Source organism: Tetrao urogallus (assembly GCF_951394365.1).
Source record: "Tetrao urogallus genome assembly, chromosome: 2".
In the NCBI taxonomy this organism is placed as follows: domain Eukaryota; kingdom Metazoa; phylum Chordata; class Aves; order Galliformes; family Phasianidae; genus Tetrao; species Tetrao urogallus.
The window spans coordinates 4115346-4141878 of NC_136814.1; the positions used below are offsets into that span (position 1 = coordinate 4115346).

Sequence of the window (26533 nt, forward strand, 5' to 3'; positions counted from 1 at the left end):
GGTCTCCTTTAACAACAACAGAAAAAATAAAACTTGAGAGAAGGCAAGCCAGAAGTCAGCTCTGTCACAGCTTTGTTTATTTTGCTAAACAGCTGAAAGATGAAGAGCTTATGCCCTTTGCCTGCTCCAGGAGAAGCAAAGCAGCGATTACAGACACGTGTGTGCACTGGGAGCAGACCTGGTGCCCCAGTTTGATGTGCTGCTTGGAGTAATTCTCTTCACTTTTCCCATAGGCATTTCCCTATTCTTCAGCCCAGAAGAGGCCAATCTCCCTGTGCTTGGCGTTCAGCCAGGCAGGAACAGCCCAAAATGCCCTGGTGCTGCCTCTGGCAGGATGCTGCGGGGTCCTGGGCAGCAGTAGATGTCATGGCAAGTTCTGCGTGTTCAGCAGATGTGGTCCTGATGGTTCACTCCTTGAAACCCTCACTTTTCCCAAAGCGTGTAAGTACAGGCATTTCCTCAGTGCTTTCAGATAGGACAGAAACGGCAGCCTTCCTCTAGGCAAGAGTCTGGAGAGGAGCAGCGGAGCTGTGAGGGGTCTGGAGCACAAGTGTGATGGGGAGCGGCTGAGGAACCGGGGCTGTTCGGTCTGGAGAAGAGGAGGCTCAGGGCAGACCTCGTGGCTCTGCAACCCCCTGCAAGGAGGCTGTGTGAGGAGGGGTCGGCCTCTGCTGGCAGGGAACGGCCATAGGACGAGAGGGGATGGCCTCACGTTGTGCCAGGGGAGGTTCGGGTTGGCTGCTAGGAACAATTCCTTCTCCAGAAGTGATTCTGCACTGACACAGCTGCCCAGGGAGCGGTGGGGTCACCTGGAGGAGTCCCAGAGCCGTGGGATGTGGCACTGAGGGACGTGGGCAGTATTAGCTGTGGGCAGACGGTTGATCTTAGTGATCTCAGGTGATCTTATTGGTCTTTCCCAACTTTAATGACTATGATTCTAAGGAAGACACCCAGTTTTAACCAAGGTATGAACTTAAGGTACATTTTATCTAAGCAGATGCAAACTTATTTAAATGCTCTTAAATGGGAACAGGCAGGGCTTAAACTGTTGTAAACTGTTTTAAAATGGAAATTGTGTCAGCCACTTCTGCTGCCTTGATCCTGGAGTAGGAGTGCATGACTGAAAGGAAATGGTTTATCATCCCCCCATGCAGTGCTGGCTAAAGGCGTCCCACAAGTTGGCTGCTGCTCCCTGACCAGCTTCAGTGCAATGTCAGCCAAAGTTCCTTAACCCAACATCATTTGCAAATTGCATGAGGATGGCTAATTTGCATGAGAGCGGGGAGGATCACTCACAGAACCCTTTCTGCTCACTAGGGGATCCTGCTCAGATAGGAGGGAGTAACCATCCGTGGCAATCAGCAACATATTTAATTGCGTCCTCTTGGCAGTTTGGCCTTTTGCTTTCAAACCTGATCTTCAACCAATGCACTTCATAGAATCATAGAATGTCTTGAGTTGGAAGGGATCCTGAGGAACATCAAGTTCCAACCCCCTGCCACCTGGTTGTCTATTAGTTGCTGGGTGATGCTTAAAGCATACATCTAACCAGCTGATGTGTAAGAGGCAATGCTGAAGGCTTTGCCCTCCCTTGGTGGGATGGCTCAGGAATGGTGGTGAAAGGAGAGAGCAGCACAGTGTGGTATCCTGCCCTATGGATCCCTCTCTGGACCTGGGCAAGGCTTTTAAATCTCCACACCTGGCAGCCTGAACGCCCGCTGCCTAATGGCTACCTAAAGATGCTGCTTGGCATTGGTCCTAAATATTTTCCTTCAAAGTTGAAAGCTCTTTGTGAGCATAATCTGCCAGTACAAACAGAAGAAAATCTCTGTTTGTCTGAAGAGCAGAACTTGGCATGGTTTCCAGGGGAAAATGCCAAGTACATGAGGTTGTTTGCTCTCCTCGAAACAGTCACGACTGTTCCTTAGCTTCACTAAGGCGCATCTGGCTGTCATCTCTGCACATCTGTATCCTGTGATACACACAGTTTTCTCTCTATGCTTGAAGCGGTTTTATGCTGGGATGTGGCTCCAGAATTAGCAAAAGTGCATCTTTCTGCCACTCCTTTGGGAACCTTCCTGGGTCCTAGCGATGTTACTGGGACCTCCTCTGGAGCCACGCAAAGCATTTCCATAGCCTTCCCAGGAGAGCAGCCTACAGGGCAGCCAACAGAAGCTCAAGTCATGGCTTGTGGGGAACCCACACGCATCACTGAATCATTGCAGGATGCATCCATCAAAAGGGCACTGCTTGGCACCACCTGCACCCCTCCTTCTGAGCCTCCTGGTCAGAAGAAGAGCAAGAGTGAAAAGAAAGAAGTGGAAGAGGTGGCACAAAGCGTATCTCCAGCAGCACACTGGTCTTCTCTTTTTTCTAGGCGGAATTTTTTTCTTTCTTTCTTTTTTTATCTTTTTTTTCTTTTTGTTTCTCTTGCAGAAGGCTCTCACAGAAGATAAATATAAGAGCTTGTCTCTCAGAAGAGTTGACATCCACAGCGCCTCCTCTGCCTTCTGTTTCCTCCTGCATACAGATTAGTTCAAGCCTGCTCTGCCCACATGCTGGTTTGTCAGTGGAGGACAAGAGGGAATTCTCCACTGTGTTACCCTGCCCAGGAATGGAAACATTTCACAAGCTGTCAGGTAGTGTCTGCCCCACTGTGAAGGAATTTCCTAAATGAATTTGTGATTGAGGAGCAAATGTGTTCCTGAAAAACAGAGAATTCCCAGACAGATATTCCAGTTTGAAGCATAGCAAGCCTACACCTTGGTATCAGCAAGGTGCTGCAATGGAAGGGAGGTGACCAAAGGAAGATGAACAGTGATTTTACAGTGACTCTCATTTTAGCACTCGCAAGCAGAGATGGACTTCAAAAGGGCACAAATATAAAAGGAATACTTTGGAAGTGCAGTCATAGAACTCCTGGACGTCAGCTGGAGCAATGTTCACCCCAAACTTCACAACCCAAAGCTGGCTGCTGACTGTTGCATGGTATTGACCAAGAGCAAGCAATGAGACAGGCATGGTCTTTCATAAATCATGGTGATTTCTTTTGGTATTTGAGAGTGCTAGAAGTTATGGGGTATTTAAGATCACTTATCACAGGATGAAACATGCCTTGCAGTGAAGGGAGTGTTTCTTACTTGGAGAACAAAACAGAACAAACAAAACACAAATTAATAAACCAAACCAAAACACGGCTTTCATAGTTACGTCCCAGCACAGCTGCTAACTTATTCTGCTCACTGTCTGCACAGGAATTGGCCATGCCTACCTGGGGCCAGCAGGGCCCAGTGTACCTGGCCCAGCAGTGCCTGTGAATACCATGGATCAATCTTTAGAAATAGTGATTGACGACCCTGCTTAAGTTAATCACAGGATTGTAAAGGTTGAAAGGGACCTCTGGAGATCATCAAGTCCAACACCTGCCAAAGCAGATTCCCCACGAGGATGGTGAGAGACCCTTGGAGGGGAGATTGGAAGCTGAGTGCACCACAAGAGGCCAATCCGAATGTGAACCCTGCTCTCATGAGTCTTCAGTTGCTTTGTTTTGGTCAGAAGAGTTCTAACTTGAAATAATGTAAACCTCTAAGAGACTTCTGGGGGGTTTCTGCTCTGTTGTTGTATCAGTCTCCTTTGGGAGCACTGCCTGTGCTTTCATGCTCTCCTCTCATTATTTCATAGAACCATTTGAGTTGGAAGGGACCCCTAAGGGTCATCTAGTCCAACTGCCCTGCAGTGAACAGCTCCATCAGATGCTCAGAGTCCCAGGCTGACCTCGGACGCCTCCAGGGAGCAGGCAGCAGGCAGCCAGGACACCTAGGAGAAGCCCCGAGAGGCCGATGTGATTTCAGGGACGCCCAGCTCAAGCCCAGGCGCAACCAGAGCTGCAGACAGATGTGTCACATCGCCTCAGCGCCCTTCCTGTAGAGCGGGGATGACGGTGTTCGCTCACAACCTCGGGCTCTCCAGAGGCAGCGGTCTCGTGCACGCACGGCGTTCTGGTTCTAGCACGGCCACTAGGCGTTCGCTGTAATTCTGCAGTCATAGTGACGATTTAAAGCCATGGCAGAGGGATGAAAGGTTCAGGGACGGGCGGGTGGGGCCGGGCACCGCTCACCCAGCACATCGTTGGGAGCGCCGTGGCGGAGAGGAACCCGAACCCCCCGGTGAGAATCCCGCACGGTGCGAGCGGTGCAAAGGCATCGCGGCGAGGGCTGCCCGCCGGTGGCAGGGGAGAGGCCGGCCGGGCTCCCAGCGCGGTGCGTTTTTTTTTTTTCTGTCTGTCTAGCCGGAATACCTTAACGGCAGGTAAAGGTGCCCGCCGGACGCGATGCCGAAAGCCTCCCGGCAAGGCGAGCCGGGAGAAGCTCCGCGGTCGTGACCGCGGAAAACGCCGGCACCCGTGTCGGGGCTCGGCCGGAGGGACGCGGCGGAGAAGCGCGACGCCTCGCCGGCCCCGCGCCCGCCCGCCCGCCCGCGGGGACCCCGCCCGGGGAGCCGGGACAGCCCCGAGCCCTCCGCCGAGGCTCCCCGCCCCGTTCCCGCCCAGCAGCCCGCCCCGCGTGTCGGCGGCGGCGGGGAGGGGGGTCGGGGCCGGCCGTGAAGTTCGGGCTCCGCCGTCCCCAGCGCCGTCCCCTCCCCATCCCGCTGGCCGCGCCCGCCGCCCAAGAGCCGCGCAGGGGCGGGCGGGGGCGGCGCTGCGGCGCCCGGCTCGGCGCGGCGCTGAGGAGCGGAGCGGCCGCGATGGGCGCCTCGGCGGCGGCGGCGGAGCGGCGGAGGCGGCGGCGTCGCGGGGAGCTGCTGCGGGGGCAGCTGGGCGCGCTGGCCGCCCTGGCCCTGCTGCTGGCCGGCCGCGGCGGTGAGTGCGTGGAGGGGCCGGGGGCCAGGGGCCGGAGCCGGGGCGGGGAGCCGGAGCGGGGGGGAACGGCCGGGCCGCGGCGGGGCCGGGGCGGTGCGTGCGGCCGGGGGGCGGCGGGTGGTGCGCCGGAAAGTTGGCGGGGCTCGAGGGCCTGCGGAGGGGCCGGGGGTCCGCGCCGCGCCTTCCCCGGCCCGGGGAGCTCCCCACGTGTCGCCGCGAGCCTGAGAGCTGCCGGCGGAGCGGAGGAGCCGAGCGCCCATCTCCTGCCTCAGCCTCCGGCCGGCTGGGAAAGGAGGGCAAGAGAGAGCGGTCGGTATTTTGCATTGCAAATCTGCGAGCGCCAGCGCGATCCGCGCGAGGCTTGTTTTCCTTTCGGTGAAGGAGAGCGTACCCCTCCGTGGCTCGGGTTTGCTTTTTCAACAAACAGCCGTGGCTGAAGGGTTTCGCGGTGTCCAGCATGGTGTGAGGAATGCTCTGATGTTTAGGAAAGAGCGCAAACACGAGCTGGGACTTCGGCACCTTGTGTTATGGAGCGCAGGGATGTTTGGATGGGTCTTAAGTTTGTGGGCTGTAATGCCTTTAAATTGATGAGATTTTCTCTTTTGTTTCTGTACGGGCGTTCTGAGAGTTGCGCTTGTTTTTTCTGATTGCTTCTGAAAGTGAGGTTGGGAAAGGTCGCCGTCAGCTCCTTGTGAGTAAGCAGAGGTGTCTGCGTGTGCTCACAACGCCTGTGCCTTCATACATCATAGAATCATCATAGAATCATTGGAGTCGGAAGGCACCACTAAGGGCCATCCATTCCAACCCCCTGCAGTGTACAGGGACGCCCACAGCTCCAGCAGTGCTCACAGCCCTGTCCAACCTGACTTCGTGCAGGGATGGAGCACCACCACCTCTCGGGGCAACCTGTGCTACTGCTTCACTGCCCTTATTGTGGCACAGGTTGTGACAGCCATCAGGGCTGCCAGCAAGAGTCCCACTCCTAGAGACAAAGGACCTCTCCAGACCACTCTGCACACCTTCACTGCACACTGATTGTGTGGCAAAGGCAAAATTCAGACCTCTTCTAAACAGAGTGTGGCACATGTTCTTTCTGATGAGTGGTGTGTTCCCGTCCCATGCTTTGTTCTCCTTGGGTCCAGATTTCATGCTGATGTAAAAGGGAGCTCCAGCCCTTGGGGAAGGCAGTAGAGGCTGCACAGATCCTTGATGCAGATAGATTTGCCTGCACTTTGCTAAGACTTCCCAAAGTGCCAAGTCCTCACCCGACACTGCCAGCTTCTGTCAGGGCTCTCTGTTTCCTAGAATCAGATAATCACAGCACAGCTTGGGTTGGAAGGGACCTCAAAGCCCCTCCAGTTCCAATCCCTGCCATGGGCTGGCTGCCTCCCACCAGCTCAGGCTGCCCAGGTTCCATCCAACCTGGCCTTTGGCAGCTCCAGGGATGGGGCACCCACTAAGTTTCAATTCAGAAGCGTGTCTCATGTTATCTGTCATTGGGGTTAGTTTAAAATTAATCCAAGAGTGGGAGTTTGGTGCAGTCAGTGCAGCACCCTGCTGCTGTGCACAACCAGGAGCGGCAGCCAGAAAGGTAGTATTTCTAGCAGCGCTGCTGAATCTGCCTCCTCATCGTCCGGACCCAGGGCACTGGATTTTCTTGGAGTCACAGTTTCAGCTCTGCAGTGTGTGTCGTTGCTAGGTAGGCAACAGAAAGATGCTTTTTGATTTAGTGATTTAAGTTTTTCCCCTCTAAAAATTTGTGATTTTAAGATGGCTTGGTATCGGGTCGTGTCACCCTTCCCGCTCCCCTGCCCATTGGTGTGGCAGGGGTAGCGGGCTCAGCCTCTGCTTCTGGAGCAGCATTCAGTAGAACAAGGCAGTGGTATTCAGAGCAGAGCCAGGTTTGCCTCGACAGCACACAGAGCTGACCTGCAGCTTGCTCATGACCTTGGTGTTGGTGAGAGCAATGGCAGCATGAAGCACTGGAGCTCACAGACCTCACTGGGGCGCGGTGGGACAGGAGTGATTACAGCTGCTCTAAGGGCATCCAGTTCAGCAGTCCCAGGTTTGAATCACCCTTTCGAGAATGTTTGTTTTTCGTGCTCCTGTTTTTCTTGGTCGGTCTCCTTCCCCTTGGTTGCCATCTCTGTGCCAACTGTGCCATGGCCTGGGTTCGGAGAAGCACTGCTATTGGAGTCATGGATGAGCTGTTTGCTGGGGTGCCAAAGCCCCTCTTGCACCTACCCACAAGAGGTAGGCTGGAGCTCTTTGTACAGAGCAGGTAACCACAGTGAGCTGCTGGCAGGGCTGCCTGCAGTGTGTGGCCCAGAGGGCAGAGCGTGAGGTCCGCTCTCTGTTCTGGTGGCTGCCGTTGCTTCTCTCTGTGACTCAACCTCTTCATGTCTCATTCGGCCAGGTCTCTAAAATGAGGCTTCCTTTTTAAGCCACTTGGAGATCTCCTGATGCTAAATGATGTGTAACAACAAAGTGCTATAACATTATAATGTTTATATGAAGGGCATTCCAAAGGCCCTTATGCTAGGGCGTTGCAAAATGTATAAAGCGCAAATGAAGAAGAAATTCGAGTTTGCAAAGTTCATCCCAGCTGGGGTGCCTCTTTCTCTCTTTGAGGCCGTGCAGATCCCTGGCTGTGCTCTGACATCAAGGAAGTCGTGCTGGTAAATAAGAGATCTCAGTGCTGCTTCCAATTCTCTACCCATCTCTGCCATCCTTGCAGAAAGAGCCAGACTATGAGCTATCCTTGTGTTCCTATTTTATTCTATATGTTCATCGTTCTGACTCCTTAGCTGCCACTTATATAGAGAGGTGTAAGCGTAGAAAACAGTCCTTTACTAAGTGGGACCATCCATCAAACTGTGATGACTTGGGTATTTCAGGGGAGGCACCTGAGTCAAGTCCTTCACCAGGTTGCTGTCACAGTCAGAAGAAATAACAGGCACCGGTCAGGGTTTTTTTTTTCTTTCTCTCTGCGTGTTTTTGGCAGGGCAGCAAGTAAAAGCGCGGGCTGAATCTGCAGCCCTTACTCATGGGGATAGGCACAGCCGAGCAACCGGAGTCGCCTGCGTGATTCAAACATGGAAGATCTGGGTTGCTTTTAAGGCTTGTTTTAACTTGACAGGCAGGATGTACTCAGAGCGGTGAAGCACGGCCTCCCAGGTGCGTTTTGACCAGCTGTGATACTTGCTGTGGATCCAGGGCTCAAGCTCTTGCTATGGGTTGCCCAGCTCTTCTGGAAGGCTGTGCAGGACTGGGAACATCCATCTCACAATGATGTGCTTACTGCAAGCATCCATGCGATCCCATTCCCACATGCAGGGGAAGCTAGGAGCAGATGCCCCGGCGTGTTCCTTTCCTGCCTCTGCACTGGCTGGAAAAGCTTTCAAGACTAGAAGGAACCACATAGGCTGTTCCCTTCTGATCTCTTTGCCTCGAAGGGCATTTCCCTACGTATCTCTTCACTGCCAAAATAGCATTGAAGAACCTTGGTGTGACATCCTGGTCATGTAGCTGGGAATTAAGTGAAAACTCCCTGGTTTCATTTGACTGTTTTGGTTTGCGCAAACCAAGAAACCCAAACCAAACTTTAGAGGTCATGCAATGAAAGCACAAGAGCAGTTGTTTTCCTCACCTCTTCAGTGAATCGGGGACTGCGTGAGAGTAATCCTAGCCCAGATGTAATGCTGTAATCGCTGGACCCCTGGATATGGGAATTTACCCTCATAAACTAAGGAGAGGCGTCAGGCCAGAGTGTGGTATGTGACCTCTTTGGCAGGGAGCTTGTTTGGCCTTGCAGGAAATGACTTGTTCATTTATTTAGTTCTCGTTCAAGGTCCTGCACCAATGGATGACAGGAAAGGAAGGCTCCTATGCAGCCAGCTACAACTCAGGGAACAGCAGGGCTGGCACGTGGCAGTGTGTGGAAGGGAGGCATGGGGGGGGCACGCTTAATGACGGGCTCGACTTCCAGTGTGTGCTTGTAGAGCAGGGCTTATATGCCAGACTGATGTTGGGCTTGCTTCAGGGTCTTGCCAAAGCTGTGATTGTGAGGTAAATGCCACCTGAAATCACGGGGCTGTGGTTCTCAAGATGTGGATGCAGGGTGATGAGGAACAGGCGGTTTACTGCTTGGAGCAGGGTGTGAAGGCAGAAGGTGGCTGGCCTCCCAGCTGTTCCTAAACACAGTGAGTGCAAGGTTGACACTGTGAATAGCAGAAAAGCTCAACAACAGCTGAAGTTTCTTTGGTGTCTAGGGCTCCGTGTCTGCCTGTGCTGCTCTGACTGCAGACAGTCCTGCCCTGTGCTGCTTGCAGCTGCTCTTTCCCTTGGAGCCTCTTTTTGTGTGGGGTCACATACCAGCCCAGGGTAGTCTTCTGCAAAATCTGCTCAATAAAATGTCTTGCAGTGGGGTTTAACAAGCCAGGACTCAGTGGAAGAATCCTTCGGTTGTGCTTCTGGTCTGAACGGCATGGCTTCTGGTAAGGCTGGCGTTTGGCTTTTTTTTTTCTCTAAGCCCTTCGTAGTAGATCCCTAGTTCTGTTGATCCTAAGTGGCCTTTAATGTTGAGAAGTCTGATGGACTCTGTCCATTTTTGGTCAAAGACTGACAAAAGGAAGGACTTGGTTAGACCTGTCATGCATCTATCGGAGTTTGCTGTATCAAATAGTGTTATCTTGCTCTTTGTATCTGTTGTAGTTTCCACGGAAATAAATGGGAGGCGTTACTTTTGGAGCGACTTACATATATGGGAGACAGTTGGTCTGTAGCTTCCTGGGGTTCAAGAGGTACATCAGTCAGAAAAGAATGGTTATGGAGAGCGTGCCCCACCTGATAAATCAGAAGTGCTCCCCCACCGTATTCTTATCTCTAAATTGGAGAGAGACGGTTTGAAGGCTGGACTTGTTTCACAGATAAAGAGGGTTGTGGTCAATGGCTCTATGTCTGGGTTGAGGCCAGTGAGGAGTGGTTGTGTCCCCTTGGGGTCCATCTAAGGACCGGTGCTCTTTAGCATCTTTGTCAAAAACATAGTGGGATCGAGTGCACCTTCAGCAGTTTGCTGATGACACCAAGCTGAGTGGTGCAGTTCATACAGCACAAGGAAGGGATGCCATCCAGAGGGACCTGGACAGCCTCAAGAAGTGGGTGTACAGTGAACCAACTGAAATTCAACAAAGCTAAGTGTTGCATCCAGATTGGGGCAAGCCCAGGAGTGCGTAACAGGTGAGGGAGTGACTGATGGTGATAGGACAAGTGGGAATGACTCTAAACTAAAAGCCCTTAGAGATTTAGATCAGATGTTAGGGGAAAATTCTTCGCTCACAGGGTGGTGAGGCCCACGCACTGCTGCCCAAAGAGCTGTGGTGCCACATCCCTGGAGGTGCCCAAGGCCAGGTTGGATGGGCCCTGGGCAGCCTGAGCTGGTGGGGGCAGCCAGCTCATGGCAGGGGTTGGAACTGGACGGGCTTTGGGGCCCCTTTCACCCCAAGTCAGTCTGTGATATCATGAAACCTGTCAGTGAAAACTCTGGAGTGTTGTTGTTGTTTCGAATAGAAAAATAACGTGAGTGAGCTCCATGGAGCTTACAGCCTGAGGGGTGCATCTTTTTTCACTTGCATTACTTAGAAACCAGTGCAACTTCTTCAGGCAATTTCTGCAGAAATGTAGATTTCTTCCCACAGGCACAGTGAGAATGCTGAGCTGCCTTGGGAGCCTGCATCTTGCTGTCCCAGGGCTGTGTTTTACCACCTGTTGTGGGGCACACCACTAGTTTTTATTATTGCTATCTTTTTTTTTTTTTTTTACAGCTGGCAACTACACAGTTGAGTTGCAGTGCTGCATTTTTGGAGGGGGGGGGTGAAAGTTTGCTTTTTCCATTCATTTCTTTTGTGCAGTTCTCTAGAACAGTCTCTAAGCAAGGGACTTTAAGAAGCACTGGGGATTTTAGGAAGCTTTGTTCTGCTTTAGGCTTTACCTTTTAATACCTCCAAGAGTCAAGTCATATCCATGCCAAGAGCCTTTGGTAACCTTGTCCTAATTTTTTCTCTGCTATTATAGCTTTATGGGAAGAAAAATGGACGTGCCTTAGTGTGGGCAGGATGTTTGCGTTCCTGCCACTTTATTCCTCATGTCCTGTAGACATGCTCTGAGAAGAATAAAGTTACCCAGTGAGTAAATCTATGTGGCTGGTCTGCACCAAAGCTGAATTACTCACAGCATCAAAGGGAACTCCTCTGAAAGTGAAAACAGTAAGTGTGTGTAATTTGCAGTTCGTGAATGGACTCTTGGCTGACCCTGAAGGGATTAAAGTGCCTTACCTCTACCTTTCCATGGGATCTCTCTGGGCTGTTAGACTCTCTTCCATCTTTGAAGAGCTTGTCCTTGTGTCATTTACTGCCAAGGGCATCCTGACTAGGAACTTTGCAGTTAGCTACTTGAAACCCTGAAGGGACAGTTCTGTCTCCCTTTATTTTGTCTCCCAGCAAAGTTTACTTTTTTTCTCCTTGCCTCATCTTCCGCAGGTTGTGACTGCTGTAGAAAAAGACTTAGATCTGATTTTGCCAGCTTGGAAATTGATAGCAATGAATCTACCTTGATATAACAGTGGCTGTGGGATGAGACCCAAGGATGATTTAGCTGTGTTTTTTTTTTTTTTCATCTGTATGGATGCCTCCATTGCTTGGCAATGGAGCCAACCAGATCAAAGGAGCATCTGCACCTCTGTGAGACGTTGGATATGTGCAGCAAACGTGTTTATACCAATCATGGCTGACTTTCAGCTAAACATTCCAAGTTAACAATAAAATGAGTGCAATTTCTAGGTATTAAGCTTTTATTTAAGAGTAGGTGAGAAGACTATGGGAATGGGGAGATTTCTGTGTGTGTTTGTCAGTGCAAGGAAGGACAAGGGAGGAAAGCAAGGAGGATGGGCCACTGCATCCAGCAAAAAGGGCTGATGAAAAGAAGCCTGTAGCAACTGGAGAGAACAGCAGGCTGGACTGAAAGCTGCAGCTTGGTGTGGAATTAATTTGTTTAAACAGAATTTTTTTTGGTGGCATCCCTGAGACTGAGAGCTCAAGGTCTCCTGGGTCTGGTTCTTCCGAGAAGAAGGGAGGTATTGAAGAGGAGTCCAGATGTGGTGTCCTGGGAGATGGCTGTGTGGGACAGCACTTGATGGGATTTGATTTGCCTTATATAGGCATTTTTAACTGTCGGGGACTGTTAAAGAGATGGGATTGAATGTCATCTGCTTACAAGCCTTGCCTGTGGGAAGCAGTTGGTCTCCAAGTCCTGCCTGAGACCTGGAAACCGCTTACAGGCCCTGAGAAGCACATAGAAGGTTGTGTCTGCTGTCCTGCCTGCTGCCCTACACCATCCTCTCGCTCAGCTTAGCAGGCAGCACTGACACAGGTGCTGTGTCGGTGAATGTGAGCGTATGCATAGAGAAGAGCATATACCTTACACAGAAGAAAAACACTTGTATGCACAAGGGAGTGTCGGGACTCGTTTGGAGGCACAGATTTAGTTGTTTTGAAACATTCCTTTGCTGAGCTGTGAACTGAACAGCTGTGCTAAGTGGCTGAGATTCACGGTCTGGTCTGACCTTTCTATACCTCCAGTAGTGTGTGCGGTACTTTGGACGATGGCCATGTTTGTGTGTCCATAGGCAGTTAGGCCCTGATCCAGGAGGCAAGTGCTTAACTTGCAGCATGTGAAGTAACGCGATTGACTTCAAGTAGGCTTGTGTGGATGCAAGGTTAACCAGATCCTTGCTCACTTGCTGCTCCTTGGTCCGCGGCCTTTCCGCAGGGTATAATACAAGTCAGCATAGCCTCAAATGATAAAGCAGGGAAACTGAGAGATAAGAGAAGTTACCAGGGCAGTCGCAGCAGAGGAATGACAAAGGTGCTGATGGAGTGTGCACCTGTAGGTTTATGCTGCAGGCTGTAGTGTGCTGATGTGTCCTTACAGACCAGCCATGGGAAGTCTCTTGTGGTTCTGTGGCCACAAGAAAAGGTGTGCAGCAAGAATGCTCTGTGTAAATCATGGAAGCATTGAGGTTGGAAAAGACTAAGATCATCCGGCCCACCCTCGCTGTGCCCACTGCCCACATCCCTCAGAGCCACATCCCCACGGCTCTGGGACACCTCCAGATGACCCCAGCGCCCCCTGGGCAGCTGTGCCACTGCCTCACTGCTCTTTGGGAGAAGGAACTGTTCCTAGCAGCCAACCTGAAGTGTAGTATATCTTGTCTTTGGTGGTGGTGGAAGAAGAGAAGGGCATGTGTTTGTGCGGTGCTGAGCATGCTTTTCTAAAGAAACTGGTACTCAGTGTTTGATTCTGCAGCAGGCATCACCTATTAAATAAGAACTGCAAACAAATTTTAATAGCTCAATTGTGAAAGAGCCTGCTTAACTCTGGGAGAAGAATCTTTTTGATATGCAAGCCAAAAACATGCTAACTGAACTACAAACAACTGAAAGCTCTGCTGTTAAAATAATTCTCATAGAGAGATAGATTCGGCTGCTTTTTTTTCCTAAGATGGCCAGAACATATTGCAACATAAAGCAGAGGCAAAAACGAGCCTTACATGGACATTCCTTTCTCTTGTGAGAGGATCAGCCCTCCAGTTCTTAGTGCACTTCACTGCAGTAGTTGATTTTTCAGTTCTCCAGCTTCCAGAGAGAATGGGACAGAAATAAACTTTTTAAAATGAGCACTGCATGCACCCAAAGAGCACAACAGTTCATTTTAAGGGTAAGAAGAACACAAGCTGTTCCTATTGACGGTAGAGAAAATGGAGTGTACTCAAAGGTTCACAGTGTTTGATTTCTATTGTTAAAGCATAGGTGTGTATGATGTACAACCCCACAGGGCAGTGGCAAACAGAATTGCTAAATGCTTCTGTGCTCAGTAAGACCAGGCTGTGCAGGAGCTGGTAAGGCTTCTGGCCACAGTCCTGCCTGAGTATGCTGTGCTTCCTTCTGGGGTATTGTGCTGCTGCTGCTGAACTCTATACTGAGGGCACTGTACAGGAAAAGGTCAGTGGTGGGATTGCACAAAGTCTTACCACGTGATTGTTGGACAGCTGATTGGATTGCTCACTTGGTATAGCCAACATATCGTGCCATGGTTAAGATTTTTCAGCTGAATGCAGGTTGTGTCTCAGTTCTGTTTGTGCAGAGGCCATCCTGCCATATTCCCACGTGTACTGGCTTTTGCCAGGGATCTCACAAGCCCCGTTGTCTAAATTGAGCTAAAAAGACCCTTATCCCAAATGGCTTCTCACCAAGGAAATGGCCTGTATAGCTTGCTGTTGGTATGCTTGTTTCATGAGCTTAAGTGAGTTGTGCTCACAGCATATAGCGTTGCTTGCTATGGATTCCTTCTCAGCATTGTAGGAGGGGAGGGAGAAAAAGGAGAGATAATAATTAAAAAAAGAGAAGCTATTTTTACTACTGACTGCAAAGTAAAATAAATGGATTTATTCTCTTCTTGAATCAAAGGAGGCAACAAATCAAATACGTTTAGAAGTGATGGAGTTTTCCAAGAAGCCTTTTAAATCAAAAAGCAATCTGAAGAGAGGTTGCAGGAGTACTGTGTTGGTATTGATCACTGCTGTCATTCTTGCTGTTGAGACAGTTGTTATGCTTTCCAGCTTTTTCCAAAATTGATGTGTTTGAGGGGGAAGGCGTACGGACTCAGTAGGAGGGTTTGAGGAAGACAAGGAGTTGTCAGTGTGGAGAAAGGTTCATCGTCTCCTCATGCAGCAAGGCCTTGCTCTCCTTGGCCTGGGGTCCACTCAACAGGGTCTGCTGCCAGATGGTGGCCCCTGGAACTGCAGGTGAGGCATGTGAGCATGGAGAATGCAGGAGCACATGGCCTGTGGTTAGCCCTGAAGGTAAAGTGACCTTAATTCCAGACATTTTACCCTGATTTGTCCTGGTGACCGGAAAAAGGAAAACATAACTCCCGTTTTTAAGAAAGGAAGACCTGACAAACTGCAGACAGTAGTGGCTCTTGTATGTGCTGGGGAAGATCATGGAACAGATCCTCCTGGAAGAGATGTTAAGGTGCATGTGAGAGGAGGAGGTGATCCAAGACAGCCAGCTTGGTTTCATCAATGGCGGATCGTGGCTCACCAATCTGCGATGTTGTGGTGGCACTAGTGGATAAAGGAAGGGCAAGTGTTGTCTATCTGGACTTGTGCAAGGCCTTTGATGTGGTCCCACACCATAATCCTTATATCTAAATTGGAGAGAGATGGAATTGAATGGTGAACTGTTCAGTGGATAAAGAATTGGTTGGATTGTTGTAGCCAGAAGGCTGTGGTCAGCATCTGTATGTCCAGATGTGAAGCGGATGTGAAGCATGGTGTGAAGCGGTGTCCCCCAGAGGTCTGTCGTGGGACTGGTGTTCTTCAACATCTTCATCAATGACATTGATGCTGAGGTTGCACTCAAACCCATCAAATTTGCCGATAATAATAAGCTGTGTAGAGTGGTTGACATGTTAGAAGGAAGGGATGCCATCCAGAGGGATCTCGACAAACTCGAAAGGTGGACCCATGCGAACCTAAAGAGGTTCAACATAGCAGAGTGTAAGGTTTTGCACTTGGGTTGGGGGAATCCCAGGCATACATACAGACTGGGAAAAGAACTCCTTGAGAGTAGCCCTGCAGAGAAGGACCTGGGGGGTCTGGTGGATGAAAAAATGAACATGAGGCAGCAGTGTGCTCTTGTAGCTCGGAAAGCCAATGGTATCCTGGGCTCCATCAGAAGAGGGGTGGCCAGCAGGGACAGGGAGGTGATTGTCCCTCTCTACTCTGCCCTTGTGAGGCCCCCCTTGGAGTTCCATGTCCAAGTCAGTCTGGGGCCCCCAACACCGAAAAGATGTGGAGCTATTCAAGAGGGTCCAGTGAAGGGCCCCTAAGATGCTCAGAGGGCTGGAGCATTTCCCCTTCAAAGAAAGGCTGAGGGAAGTGGGCTTGTTCAGTCTGGAGTAGAGAAAGCTCTGGGGAGAACTAAGAGGAGAGATTTAGATGAGATGTTAGGGGAAAATTTTTCACTCAGAGGGCAGTGAGGCTGCTCAGCTTTGGGTGCCCCATCCCTGGAGGTGCCCAAGGCCAGGTTGGATGAGCCCTGGGCAGCCTCAGCTGGTGAGGGACAGCCAGCCCATGGCAGGGGTTGGAACTGGGTGGGCTTTAAGATCCCTTCCAACTCAAGGCATTATATGAGCAGTGATATGGCATGATTCTGCTGCAGAGGAAGGTCTGTCTTGGACAAGCTTGTTTCTTGCCGGGAGGAGTTGTGCTGGAAAGAATCGATGCTTTTTGACTTTATCACGTTTTCCAGAGTTTTCCAGACTTAGGAGCTTCCTGTGATGAAAAGCACAGGGCCAAATATCCCATGAAGTCATGAAGTACAGCCTTCCTGCAGGGCTGTGTCAGGTATTTGGCATTCCTGTGCGACAGAGGAACTCTGTGATGTGCTCATGGTGATGAAAGGCAAGTTAAGAGAGAATTTCAAGAAGATTTTGTAATGATGATGAAACTTGAAAGGAGAAAAATGAAAAAAAAACCAGTCACCACCCGTTGCTGTATGCTAAAATAAAAATCCTTAAGGGTTGTGCATCACCTAATGTATAGCAGGCTGTAAAATAAAACTACAGGCGGTTTTGTTTGTGAAGCCTCAAAAATGAGGTTATTTTTCAAAAATACCACAGGTCCTTTCTTTCGTCTTAGTGCGAAACTTATGTAATTTAAAAGGGAAGTGTGTTGTGTGAATTGCACTGCCTGTCCCTTGCGATACCGCTTAGTCGCACGTTTCCAAGGCATGGTGGAGGCTGAGCTGTGTAGCAGTTGGCAGCGCTGTTGGGATAACGAGACTGAGGGCTGTAGGACCGGAGCCTCAAATTGTTTAAATTGACTTTGGTGGCACAGTGCCAGCTTGACACCAGCTGAGAATCTGGACAGAACAACTTGTCCAAGGTCACCTCACGCAGCAGAGCAGTGGATTCAGCTCCGGCCTGCAGAATCTCACTTCAGGGTGAGTAAGGAATGCATAACGTTTCTTGGAGGGTCCTGCAGTTCTTAAAGCCTTATAAAGACAGGAGTGTGTTAAAGTCTTCATTGGGGTGTGATGTAGAGCGTCTCCTTTTCGTACCAGGATCTGTGGTTAAAATTAGAAACTTTTTTTTTTTATCCTCTCACATTATTTATTTCCCTATAAATACTGTGGAAAGTTCCGGTTTGGGATTTTAATCGCACTAGTCTCAAGTCTGTTGAATTGAATTGAATTGAAGCGAATGGTTTTCTCCGTTACTCAAAGGTGATAAATATCTCCTTCTTTGTGACTCGCTTAGTTTTGAAATGGGGTTTTTGTTAAATTCTTTTCAAGGATGGACACAACGTGTTTCTTGTTCTCTGCTGTCTGTGTTTTTGAATGCTTAGTTGGCAGCAGAAACCATTATCTTCCTTGTGATATTTTCTCACTGGTGGAAAAGGAAGGGTCAGAAAAGGCGGTGCTGTTCTGGCTTTTGCCATCCAGAGTTGTTCCTTAAAGTCTGGTTAGACTTAAATGAGTGGGTTGCTGCACACCTTTACAACATTGTTGTACCATGTTCTATGCCATCCCTTGCTCAGAGACTCCTGGGATTGTTGCAGGTCCAGGGAGGACCTGTAGCACTCACAGGTCCCAGGTGGGCATCTGACTTGGGATGCACTCTGCATCTCTGTAGTATGGCATGGCTCCCAGCCGTGGCACCCCCTGAGAAATCAGGGATATGCTCTCTTGAGCTGTATGCCTTGGTGAAAAAGTGGACACGTTCAGCATTGGAAAACTTGTGTGATTGCCGTGTTTGATCAGAGGATAAACTCCTCTGGGGTGTGATTGTTTTTTCCAGTGTGGTTGACAAACATACAAGTTGGTTCTGATGGGTCAGTGAAGTTGCACAAAATAAGATTAATTGTGATTGTGCTTCTTCCTGTGCATTACCAGGGCTCCTCAGAAAAGAGCTGACACTGATATTTCCAAAACTGCAGAGGAGGGGGTTTCTGGCTTGCATCTAGACAAGATGATGTGAAAATTTACAAAGTGCTTCCTCCTGGTTTCTGGAGATCCTTTTATTTTCCCCCCACTCCTTTTTCTTTCTCTTTCAGCCCCTGAATAATTTTTCAGCATGTGACATGTTAGTGTGAACGTGGGGGAGAGAAGCAGAGGACTGTGTTAAGATGCAGGGTCTGCCAGCAGAGGTGCACAGGATTCAATAGCTGGAGTCCCACCGTTCATTTACTCAAGTGGGACTGTGGAAAGTGACCTTAATGGTACCAAGCAAAGCAGGACAGTCTCTGTATTCTCCCTGCCCCCGTTTACAAGGATCAGAGCATGCATCCTCCTCAGAGTGGACTGACAGCTAGCACCCCTGTGCAAGGTGAGGTTGGGCTTTACAGCCGGATTTGTCTGCAGGAATGTCGTCAGTTGGAGGAGGAAAGGGACAACCTGAGATAGCTCAGTGGTGACACCTGTTGACTGGGAGAATGGCTGTACCGGTGGTGTGAGGTTGGGAGGACCGTAGGAGGCAGGAATAACAAGGTGTTTTGGTGTGATAAGGCTTGGCTTGTGTAAGCAGTATGAAAGAAGATACAGGACAGTGAAGCGGTTTTATTAGAGGAACCTGATGTGAGAGGGAAGCTGCATTAGGACAAATCCTTGTCCTGGGAGACAGATGAAGCAGGAGATTTTACTGTGGCTGATCAAAATGTCCCTGTCTCCAGTTCTGTGGAGAACATTACTGGTGATCTTGCCCACCATGCCGTCTCCAGCCTTCCCAGCTGCTTCATCTCTTGCTCATTTGGCTGTTGCAGAAGCTGCTGGAACTTGCAGACATGCAAAGGGCTGCCCATAGGTAGATATTTTCCCCTCCTGAGAGAATTCTCCCCAGCATAGGCCATATTGAAGCCAGAGGAGGCCTGCCCCTGTGTCGAATGTTATGTAATTGTGGCACGGCTCTACAAGAGTGTTATTTTTCTGGTAGAGCTAATGCAATCCTTTCTTATTCTGTTGTTTTCCTTTGCAGGTATAGCTGCACCTTGAAACTAAGGTCAGTTGTCTTCCAGTGTCCCTCACCACTACAATGTGTAAGACCATCTTGCTAGGAAAAGCAAAGCTCCTTGTGGAGCTATTGTCTAAACTCAGCCTTCTGTCCTTTACCCCACGTTCCTCATCAGGCAGGTGGCCTGGTAGCCATGCAGCAATTTGTATGCCGGCAGAGCTAAAAATTTTCTTGGTTAGATTTGTATTCCAGTACCATCTTTGGGAAGTCACCTGGTCCCTTCTCCCTCCCTAAATGTAAGTATTTATGTGGAAATCAAAAGCTGGTTAATGAATGTAAGTTCTTCCCCTGGAAGTGAATTCTCCCCAAATCTGCCTTTCCTCCCTTGTGAGCTATGGGTTGTCTGTGGTAGCCTTCATGGAAGAGTTGGTGGGGATATGCAGGAAACCAGAGGCTCCCCCTCCTGCTGGTGTCTGCAGCCTAATCTTTGTTGCAAGCTGAGGTCACTATTTCTGCAGCATGCATGGCAGCTCAGGGAAGGTCCTGCGCTTGAGGAACCAGATGTTTGCACTCCAGGTTGGCATAGCAGGTCAGCACTGTCTGCAAAGAGGTACTCTTTCCTCATTGGTAATACTTGCTGCTGTTTAGCTTTGCCTGACAAGTGAAGGAGCATTAGCTGTGGGGCAGGGAGGCTGAAGCTCTGCAGCTGATAGAGAAGGGAAATAGGAATACATTTATTTCCCTTTCCCTGCTTCCTCCTGCTGCCCCAGGGCTGAGCAGGTCTCATGGAAGGAGTAGCTTCAGTGTAGTAACGATGAGCCATGAAGGAAGCAAAAAGTCTTCCTAGATCCTCAGCAGATGTTACTTTGATGCTGAGGGTCTCTTCCTTTGATAGATCCAAATAAAACTAGGAACACACAAGAGTGCCTACCTGGGGGTTGGCTCCACTAAGCTGGCTCTTTGGTCCTGATTTTTCAAATGGGGTTAACATGAAGGACCCTGTTTGCTCATAGGCTGTGCAGTCACCTGCCATTCGCCCTGCTATCCTTTGACACCAAGATTCTCAGAGTAAGTACTTGGGCCTGTTCCTAGCCTGCTCTGCTCTTTAAAGGGTTTTTAACTGTCCCTGCTCAGCTCTGCTCATTGTTACAGATAGCTATGGCTTCTGTCATGGCATTTTGTCCCTCTCTTTCCTGATTACCAGATGTATTTCTAGACATGTTTAATTTTAATAAATATAAGGGGTAGATGTCCTGGGGCTTCTGTATACATTTGTCTGTAATTAAGGTAGGATTAATTGCATGAAATTGTTTTTAAGGGACTCTTATGAGATCAGCAGACAGGAGCATGGGATAAAATGTATAATGAATACATTATGTTATAAATAATGGACACAGCCAGTGCACAGGCATCCCTGAAAGGTAATAGCTCTTTAAATATTTAATTAAGTGGGAACCATCGGGAAAACACTGTATGTCACTAAGGTAATTTTCAGCCTGGCTTAGTGACATCTAGATCACTCTGAATGAGTGCAGAGACCAGCATGCAGCTGGGACCCTATGTAGGGAGATATTTGTTGGCTGGAGAGTTGGTTGGAAGGGGTATCACTGAGGGATGATCAAAGAGGAGCTGCTGATGGCAGCTCAAAGTGCTTTGCTGCTGTTTTGTCATCAGTTGCTGGTTTAGTGGCTGCACGTCTGTCTGTTTTGCTGGTGTTTCCCATCTCCTCCACATTCATTTCATTATGTTCTTCTCCAACTCTCAGGCTGTTTTGCAGTTTTACCTCTGCCAGTGCAGCAGGTAGTTAAATTGAAAGGCCTCACTGCAAGCTCTGAGTGGTTTGTGATGGTTGCCAAAACCCACTGTGCCTTCACACACGTCTCTCCACGTGTCTCTGTGCTGTTTCCTGCTTTGAACTTCATTATCTGGCTATCAGTGAGGTTTCCTGAATTTCATATCTTAGAGAGAGGGCTTTTAGAGAACAAGTCCAGATTCAGCGTTGTATGACAGAGGTAAATATGAGAGCTGGTGCATTCTCTGGGGCTGAGACCTTGTCTCCAAGTTGGAAAGTGCCTGGTGTGATTCTTTTGGTCTACAGGCAGTAAATAACAATTAAACGAATAACAGTTCCAGAGTTCTGTAGTGTAGTTGCAGAGAAGCACAAGGGGGGAGGAGCAGTAAGGAAAACAGGGAGAAATGGTGGTCTTTGCTGCAAGAGATGTGTTTGTATTGAAACGAGGCACCAAAGCTCCCTTTTCACTCTTGTTTGTTTACGCAGGCAGGGCTGCAAAGGTGAGAATAGAATTAAACTGGGAAAAAAACTCATGGTTTATTTTCTTTTCTCTCTTTCTCTTTTTTTTTTTCTCAAGAAAGCTACAGCTTCCTCTTTTCAACGCGTCCTTCTACAGAATTAGACTTTGCTAGAAGTGTAAAAGAGGGAAAAACTAAGCCAAAATAAAATACTTGATTCCAAGCTGGCTAAAACATTTCACCTGACCAAAAAGCTTTCCTTTCCCGTGTCAGCTCAGAATTAGGTGAGAAACACATAAACGTGCAAGAGAAAGAAGTGAGTGTTCAGCTCCCAAACAAGCAAACTCCCCCCCTCTCCCCCCCAACCACCAAGTCTATACCCTGTCATATGGGCTTGGAATACAACTGATTTTCCACTGCCTTTAGAAGATATATCTCCTCCAGGGAATTACACTCTTACTGTGTGACACTGTCCAAGTGTTTCAAGAAAAAAGGATCTGTTTGAGAACAGTGAGCCTCTCAATTACTGCTTTTTCAGCCATATAAAGCTTTGATTTCCAGGTTCAAGCAGTCACAGTCTTGGAACCGTATAAAAAGTAGCTCTGTAGCTGGTGGAAAATCAGTTTTAGGTTATTATTTTTAATTCATTATTGCTAATGTTTCCTTGCTACCTATCCTGAGTGAAGAAAACTGTGATTGAGTGACTTCATTGATACAGACGTTGGGAATGACCTGCGTGACTTGTGGTGTAACCACTTATAAAGTCACTTCAGTAAAACGTATTACTGCTGCTATTCTTGCCCTTTGATTCTTTGCTCCTTACTTTGAAGGACCTTTTCTTTTGGTTTCACTGAGCTTTGGATGAAGCCCAGGTTTTGGGCAATGCTGTGGGAAGATTTGAAGCAGTGCTTGTGGATTGGCAGCAGTGGGGAGAGTTGGTAAATGGAGTTGAGGAGGTGGCCAACACAAGGAGGGACTCGGAGAAAGTTTTAGACATGCAGAAAAAAGGAATCAGCAGGGACTCTGAGCGTGTGTTGGAGAGGGAGCAGTGTGAGAATATCATCAATGTTCAGCCCTCTCTGTTTGTAAATGGGGAAATGTTAGCGAAATGAAAGGCTGGCTGGTGGGATATGCCACAAAAATGACACTCAGAAAATCGAGCTAAAAATACAGAGTCCTGAATGGATCAGTGGGAAACTGTCACCTTGAGTGTCACGTGTGGTTCAGTGGGGACAGAGGGAAGAGTCCAAGGAAACACGATGAAAATGATGAGGGGCATGAAAAGATTGTGAAAAGAAGAAAAAAGAGCAAAAAAACCCCGTTTATCTTAGAGAGGAACTGAATCATGGGAGAGATAATAGGGAGATTTAAAAAGTGGTAGTTTGGGGAGGTCTTATGTACTTTCATGTAAAGCAAGAAGAAGGGAAGAGCCAATTTAATGGTCAAACTGGTGTGAGTAATAAATACACTCTAAATTCTTGCACAAACTGGTAATGAACACTAAAGGCAACTTTGGATAATCTCATATCCTATGACTGTTTTTGGCACAAATTAGCAAACCAGTTATCTGAGCTTAAAACTGATACTGCTTAGGACAGCAAAGAAGTAGGCAGGGGTGCATAGGTTCTTATGGAGTCTATCTGCTACTTAGGAGATGAATGCTGTGGTTTCTGACATTGGCCTTTATGTTAGGAGGGTTTTTATTGAACTGATTAGCTAAAATCCCCCAAAAGAGCGTGGCCTCTATGCTATACTTGCCATATACAAGTATTAAAAATGATGGTGGTGTGGCCAACATGCTTCCCCTACCTTCCTGTTCCCCTTTCCTCCACCCAGACAGATAAACATAGAAATAAAGCTTTGAAATCAGATGGAAGAAACTGGCTGCTCTTCAAAGCCAGGTGTAGTTTTGTTTTTGTGTTTTCCCTGAGGATGCTTTATTTATGGTCTTAGCTGCTCATCTGCTCGTGATTCTGAAAAGAAAACGTCTTCCAAATCAGAGTGCGAAGAAAGATAATCCATTTCTGAAATGCTTATGCAATCCTGAGCTCACATTACCCTGTGAAAATCCATGGTGTGTCTGGTTGCTGTAGGAGAAACCTGGGGCTGTGGGCTGGATGGGTGCTCACCTGCTCCCCCACTAACGCTGCTTGCACCTGGTTTGTAGTGTGGGAGCTTGGGCTTGGATGCTCCAGATCTTCTCTTCCCCAGGAATATTTTCCTGTTGTATTCACTGTAGGGAAGTTTCAGGGAGAGGGAGATAATTCAGCTGGTTCAAAATAAAAAACACAAAAACAACCCTCTGAAAACCGAAACCGCCACCATCAAAACAATAGATAAAAGGGACAGACGAGAGGAGGGAGGACAAACCTATTCCAGAAAAGCTGTGCTGTTTTTGGCTTCAGCCAGCAGGATCTAGCAGTTTGCATAGAAAGTAGTTTATTGTCAGCAAGAGACGAGGATAACTGCCAACAATGCAAAGCCATTGGCAGCAAGGCATCATGCCTCGGAAAGGCCTGGGTGACAGATCTATCCTTTTGTCTGTCTGCTGGGCCAGCCTTTGCTTTGCCAGCCCTTAGTTGTGCGAGCTCCTTGCTTACAGCAGCTTCGTCTTCATTGCACTTTGGCATCGTTGGCCAAACCCTCTGCTGTTGTAGGTCAGTCATACGTTGTGGTTGAAGTTGTTATTCCATCTGAACGTTGTGCCTGAGTGTTTCACATTCTCCTCTGTTTGTTCAGGGTTGTCTTGTCCTCTGACGTGACCTGCTTTGAATGAGCAGTGCTGGGATGCACTTGTGTTAAGGCTTTGCACACATGAAGTCAAGGAGGGCCTTCCATGACTTTGTTAAACCTCAAGACCCTGATTCATCCCCCTTACTTCCTCCCAATTTCATTTTTTCTCTTAAAATTGTTAAGGTTGGAAAAGATGTCCGAGATCATCGAGTCCAGCCATCAAGCCATCCCCACCGCGCCCTACCCCGCGCTATCCCTCAGTGCCACATCCCACGGCTCTGGGACTCCTCCAGGTGACCCCACCGCTCCCTGGGCAGCTGTGTCAGTGCAGAATCACTTCTGGAGAAGGAATTGTTCCTAGCAGCCAACCCGAACCTCCCCTGGCACAACGTGAGGCCATCCCCTCTCGTCCTATGGCCGTTCCCTGTGAGCAGAGGCCGACCCCTCCTCACACAGCCTCCTTTCAGGTCATTGCAGAGAGCCACGATGTCTCCCCTGTCTTTCTAGCAGTGAGGGCCCTGGCCAGTGCGGGGGGACAGTCACCTCCCTGTATTTTCTTTTCCCCCTGTTTATAGGGTATCATATATTTTTAAAGACTCAGATGAAAAGCCCGCCGTGCCATGGCCTGGCTCATGGAATGCCCTCATCTCAGTGACAGGGTTGGGGTCTTTTTATCATCACCACCGAGGTCCAGCTGCATTTCTGACTTGCTGAGGTTCCTGCAGCTTGATGCTGAAAACAGTTACTGTGAGATCAGTGTGTGACTGAGGAACACCAGAGTGCTGTGTGACATTATGAAATAGTACTCTTCCTGCTGAAAAGTGCAGCTTAGGATGTGCTTAGCTCTGTTCCTGCAGTGCAGAAAGTTGTAAACTGCAGCCAGAGCCATCTGGAATAGCGTAAGGAACTCATGAGCTCCCACATGGAGTTTTGGATCACATGCAGAGCATTTTCAGAACTTCTGGGCAACTTGACCAGTTCTTCTTTCCACTCTGTTTCATTGTTAGTAGGGCAGATCAGTGATGTCGCTGGAGTGCGTGTTGTCACAGGGCTGCCACCCTGGCTTGGCAGCTACAGGGGTTCGCAGCAAACAAACACAAAAGCACTTGCTGTCTTATTTAAAGAGACAAGACTGTTGGCTTTCCGCTTCTAACTTTTGCTGTTTGCCCTTGAAAAGAAGAATTTTGCTTACTCTGTGCTGTTTTGACAGTCCTTCCACAGAATATCAGATTATTTTTTTTTGTATTTTGCTGACTGGGATTTAGCATATATTGAAATCAATGGATCAGGCTTGTGTTTGGTGGAGCTGAGGCTCAGACGCCACCACCTCTGGATGATGTGAAGCTTGAAGTCAACGTAATTTCTGCCTTAGGACAGATAAATAGAAGGTTATGATACACTTTGAAGAAAGCATCTCATTTCACCCACGCGTTTTATTTCCTCTTGCTCTATTGAACCAAATGGGGTATAGAAGAGGTGACTAAGGCAGGGTTTTGAGGTTGGTAGGGTGCGAGTACTGCTGTGAGACAGCTGCCAGAAAGCTGTTTAGGCCTGGGAGGAAGCAGAAGAGGTTTCTGCAGGAACTTCTGGGTTGCTGCAGCACTTGTGGGTTCTCCCTCCTGCCTTCCCTCCCCTCAGCAACGTGCAGCAGCACTCCGACTGCTTGGAGAAGAGCCTCTCTGCTTGGAAAAACAGCAACTATGTGGAACTGAAACTGCTTAGCTTGATTACCCGTGTATGTTTATAATTAAGGAAGATGCCTGATGTTGCATTATTGTGTGTGCTCATTTTGAGAAACTCAGGCCACTTCTATCAGTGAGGTTTGTTAACTCGCAGCTCTCACCCGTGCTCACAGATTAAACAAACAGTCATCTCTAAAGTTTGTAAAGCAAGTGGAGAACAGTACAAAGTGCCTAAAGCTTAAAACAGTGGTGTTTAGTTTATCAAGGTGCAGACTATTTTATTCATTTATTTATTTTTGCTTAGGAAACAAGTTTCTTAAAGCTGCCTGTGCAACTGTTATTTTCCCTCTTCTTTTTTTTTTTTTTTTTTCCCCTCACTTGAATTTAAAACTACTGCATGCATAGAGCATGTGCTTTTGGCTAAGCAGGCAGACATGACGTCTAAGACCAAGCCGCATTATGCCAAGAATGCCATGGAAAACAGCCAGCTGTTTTTGTTGACATTGCTAAAACAGTTTCACTTTGCAGCACCAATGCAAAGCCAAAGAGGGGAGGGAGCAGGGGAGTAAGGCAAGGAACAGACAAGAAGTAATGAGATGAAGTAATTGCATGTTACGTTGAGTACTGATATCCAAAATCATTCTGTGCCTTGTAAGCCTGGCAGCAAAACACAGGGTTCAGTGTTTGGCTGGAACCAATTGATCAGTTTGGGTCACGAAGCTGTTCCAGAATGCATGTGGTTTGATATGCTGCACTATAGGAGACTTTAGGTTTACTGCACAGAAACACTTTTTGGTACGCAGCGAGTCGACTTTTCAGTCGGTTGCTTGCCCAGCTGCGATTGCTTGCACTTGCTTCTCAAGATCCACTGTTCTGTTCTTTGTGGCAAAGGGCTGGTGCCAGCTTCTTTAGTCTTTTGCTGCAGTCTGAGACCGTTTTGCTC

The 26533-nt window shown here is 48.6% G+C and overlaps 1 protein-coding gene across 1 annotated transcript in view; it reads left to right on the forward strand.

Annotated features, from left to right (window-relative positions):
• Window positions 1-4743: 4743 nt before the first annotated feature.
• Window positions 4744-26533, forward strand: part of SLC24A3 (solute carrier family 24 member 3) — a gene marked incomplete at both ends in the record, with an annotated part of 130183 nt that continues 108393 nt past the window's right edge. The window contains one exon of the mRNA XM_079532954.1: window positions 4744-4858. Within this exon, the coding sequence (XP_079389080.1) occupies window positions 4744-4858 (115 nt within the window). The remainder of the gene's footprint in view (window positions 4859-26533) is intronic.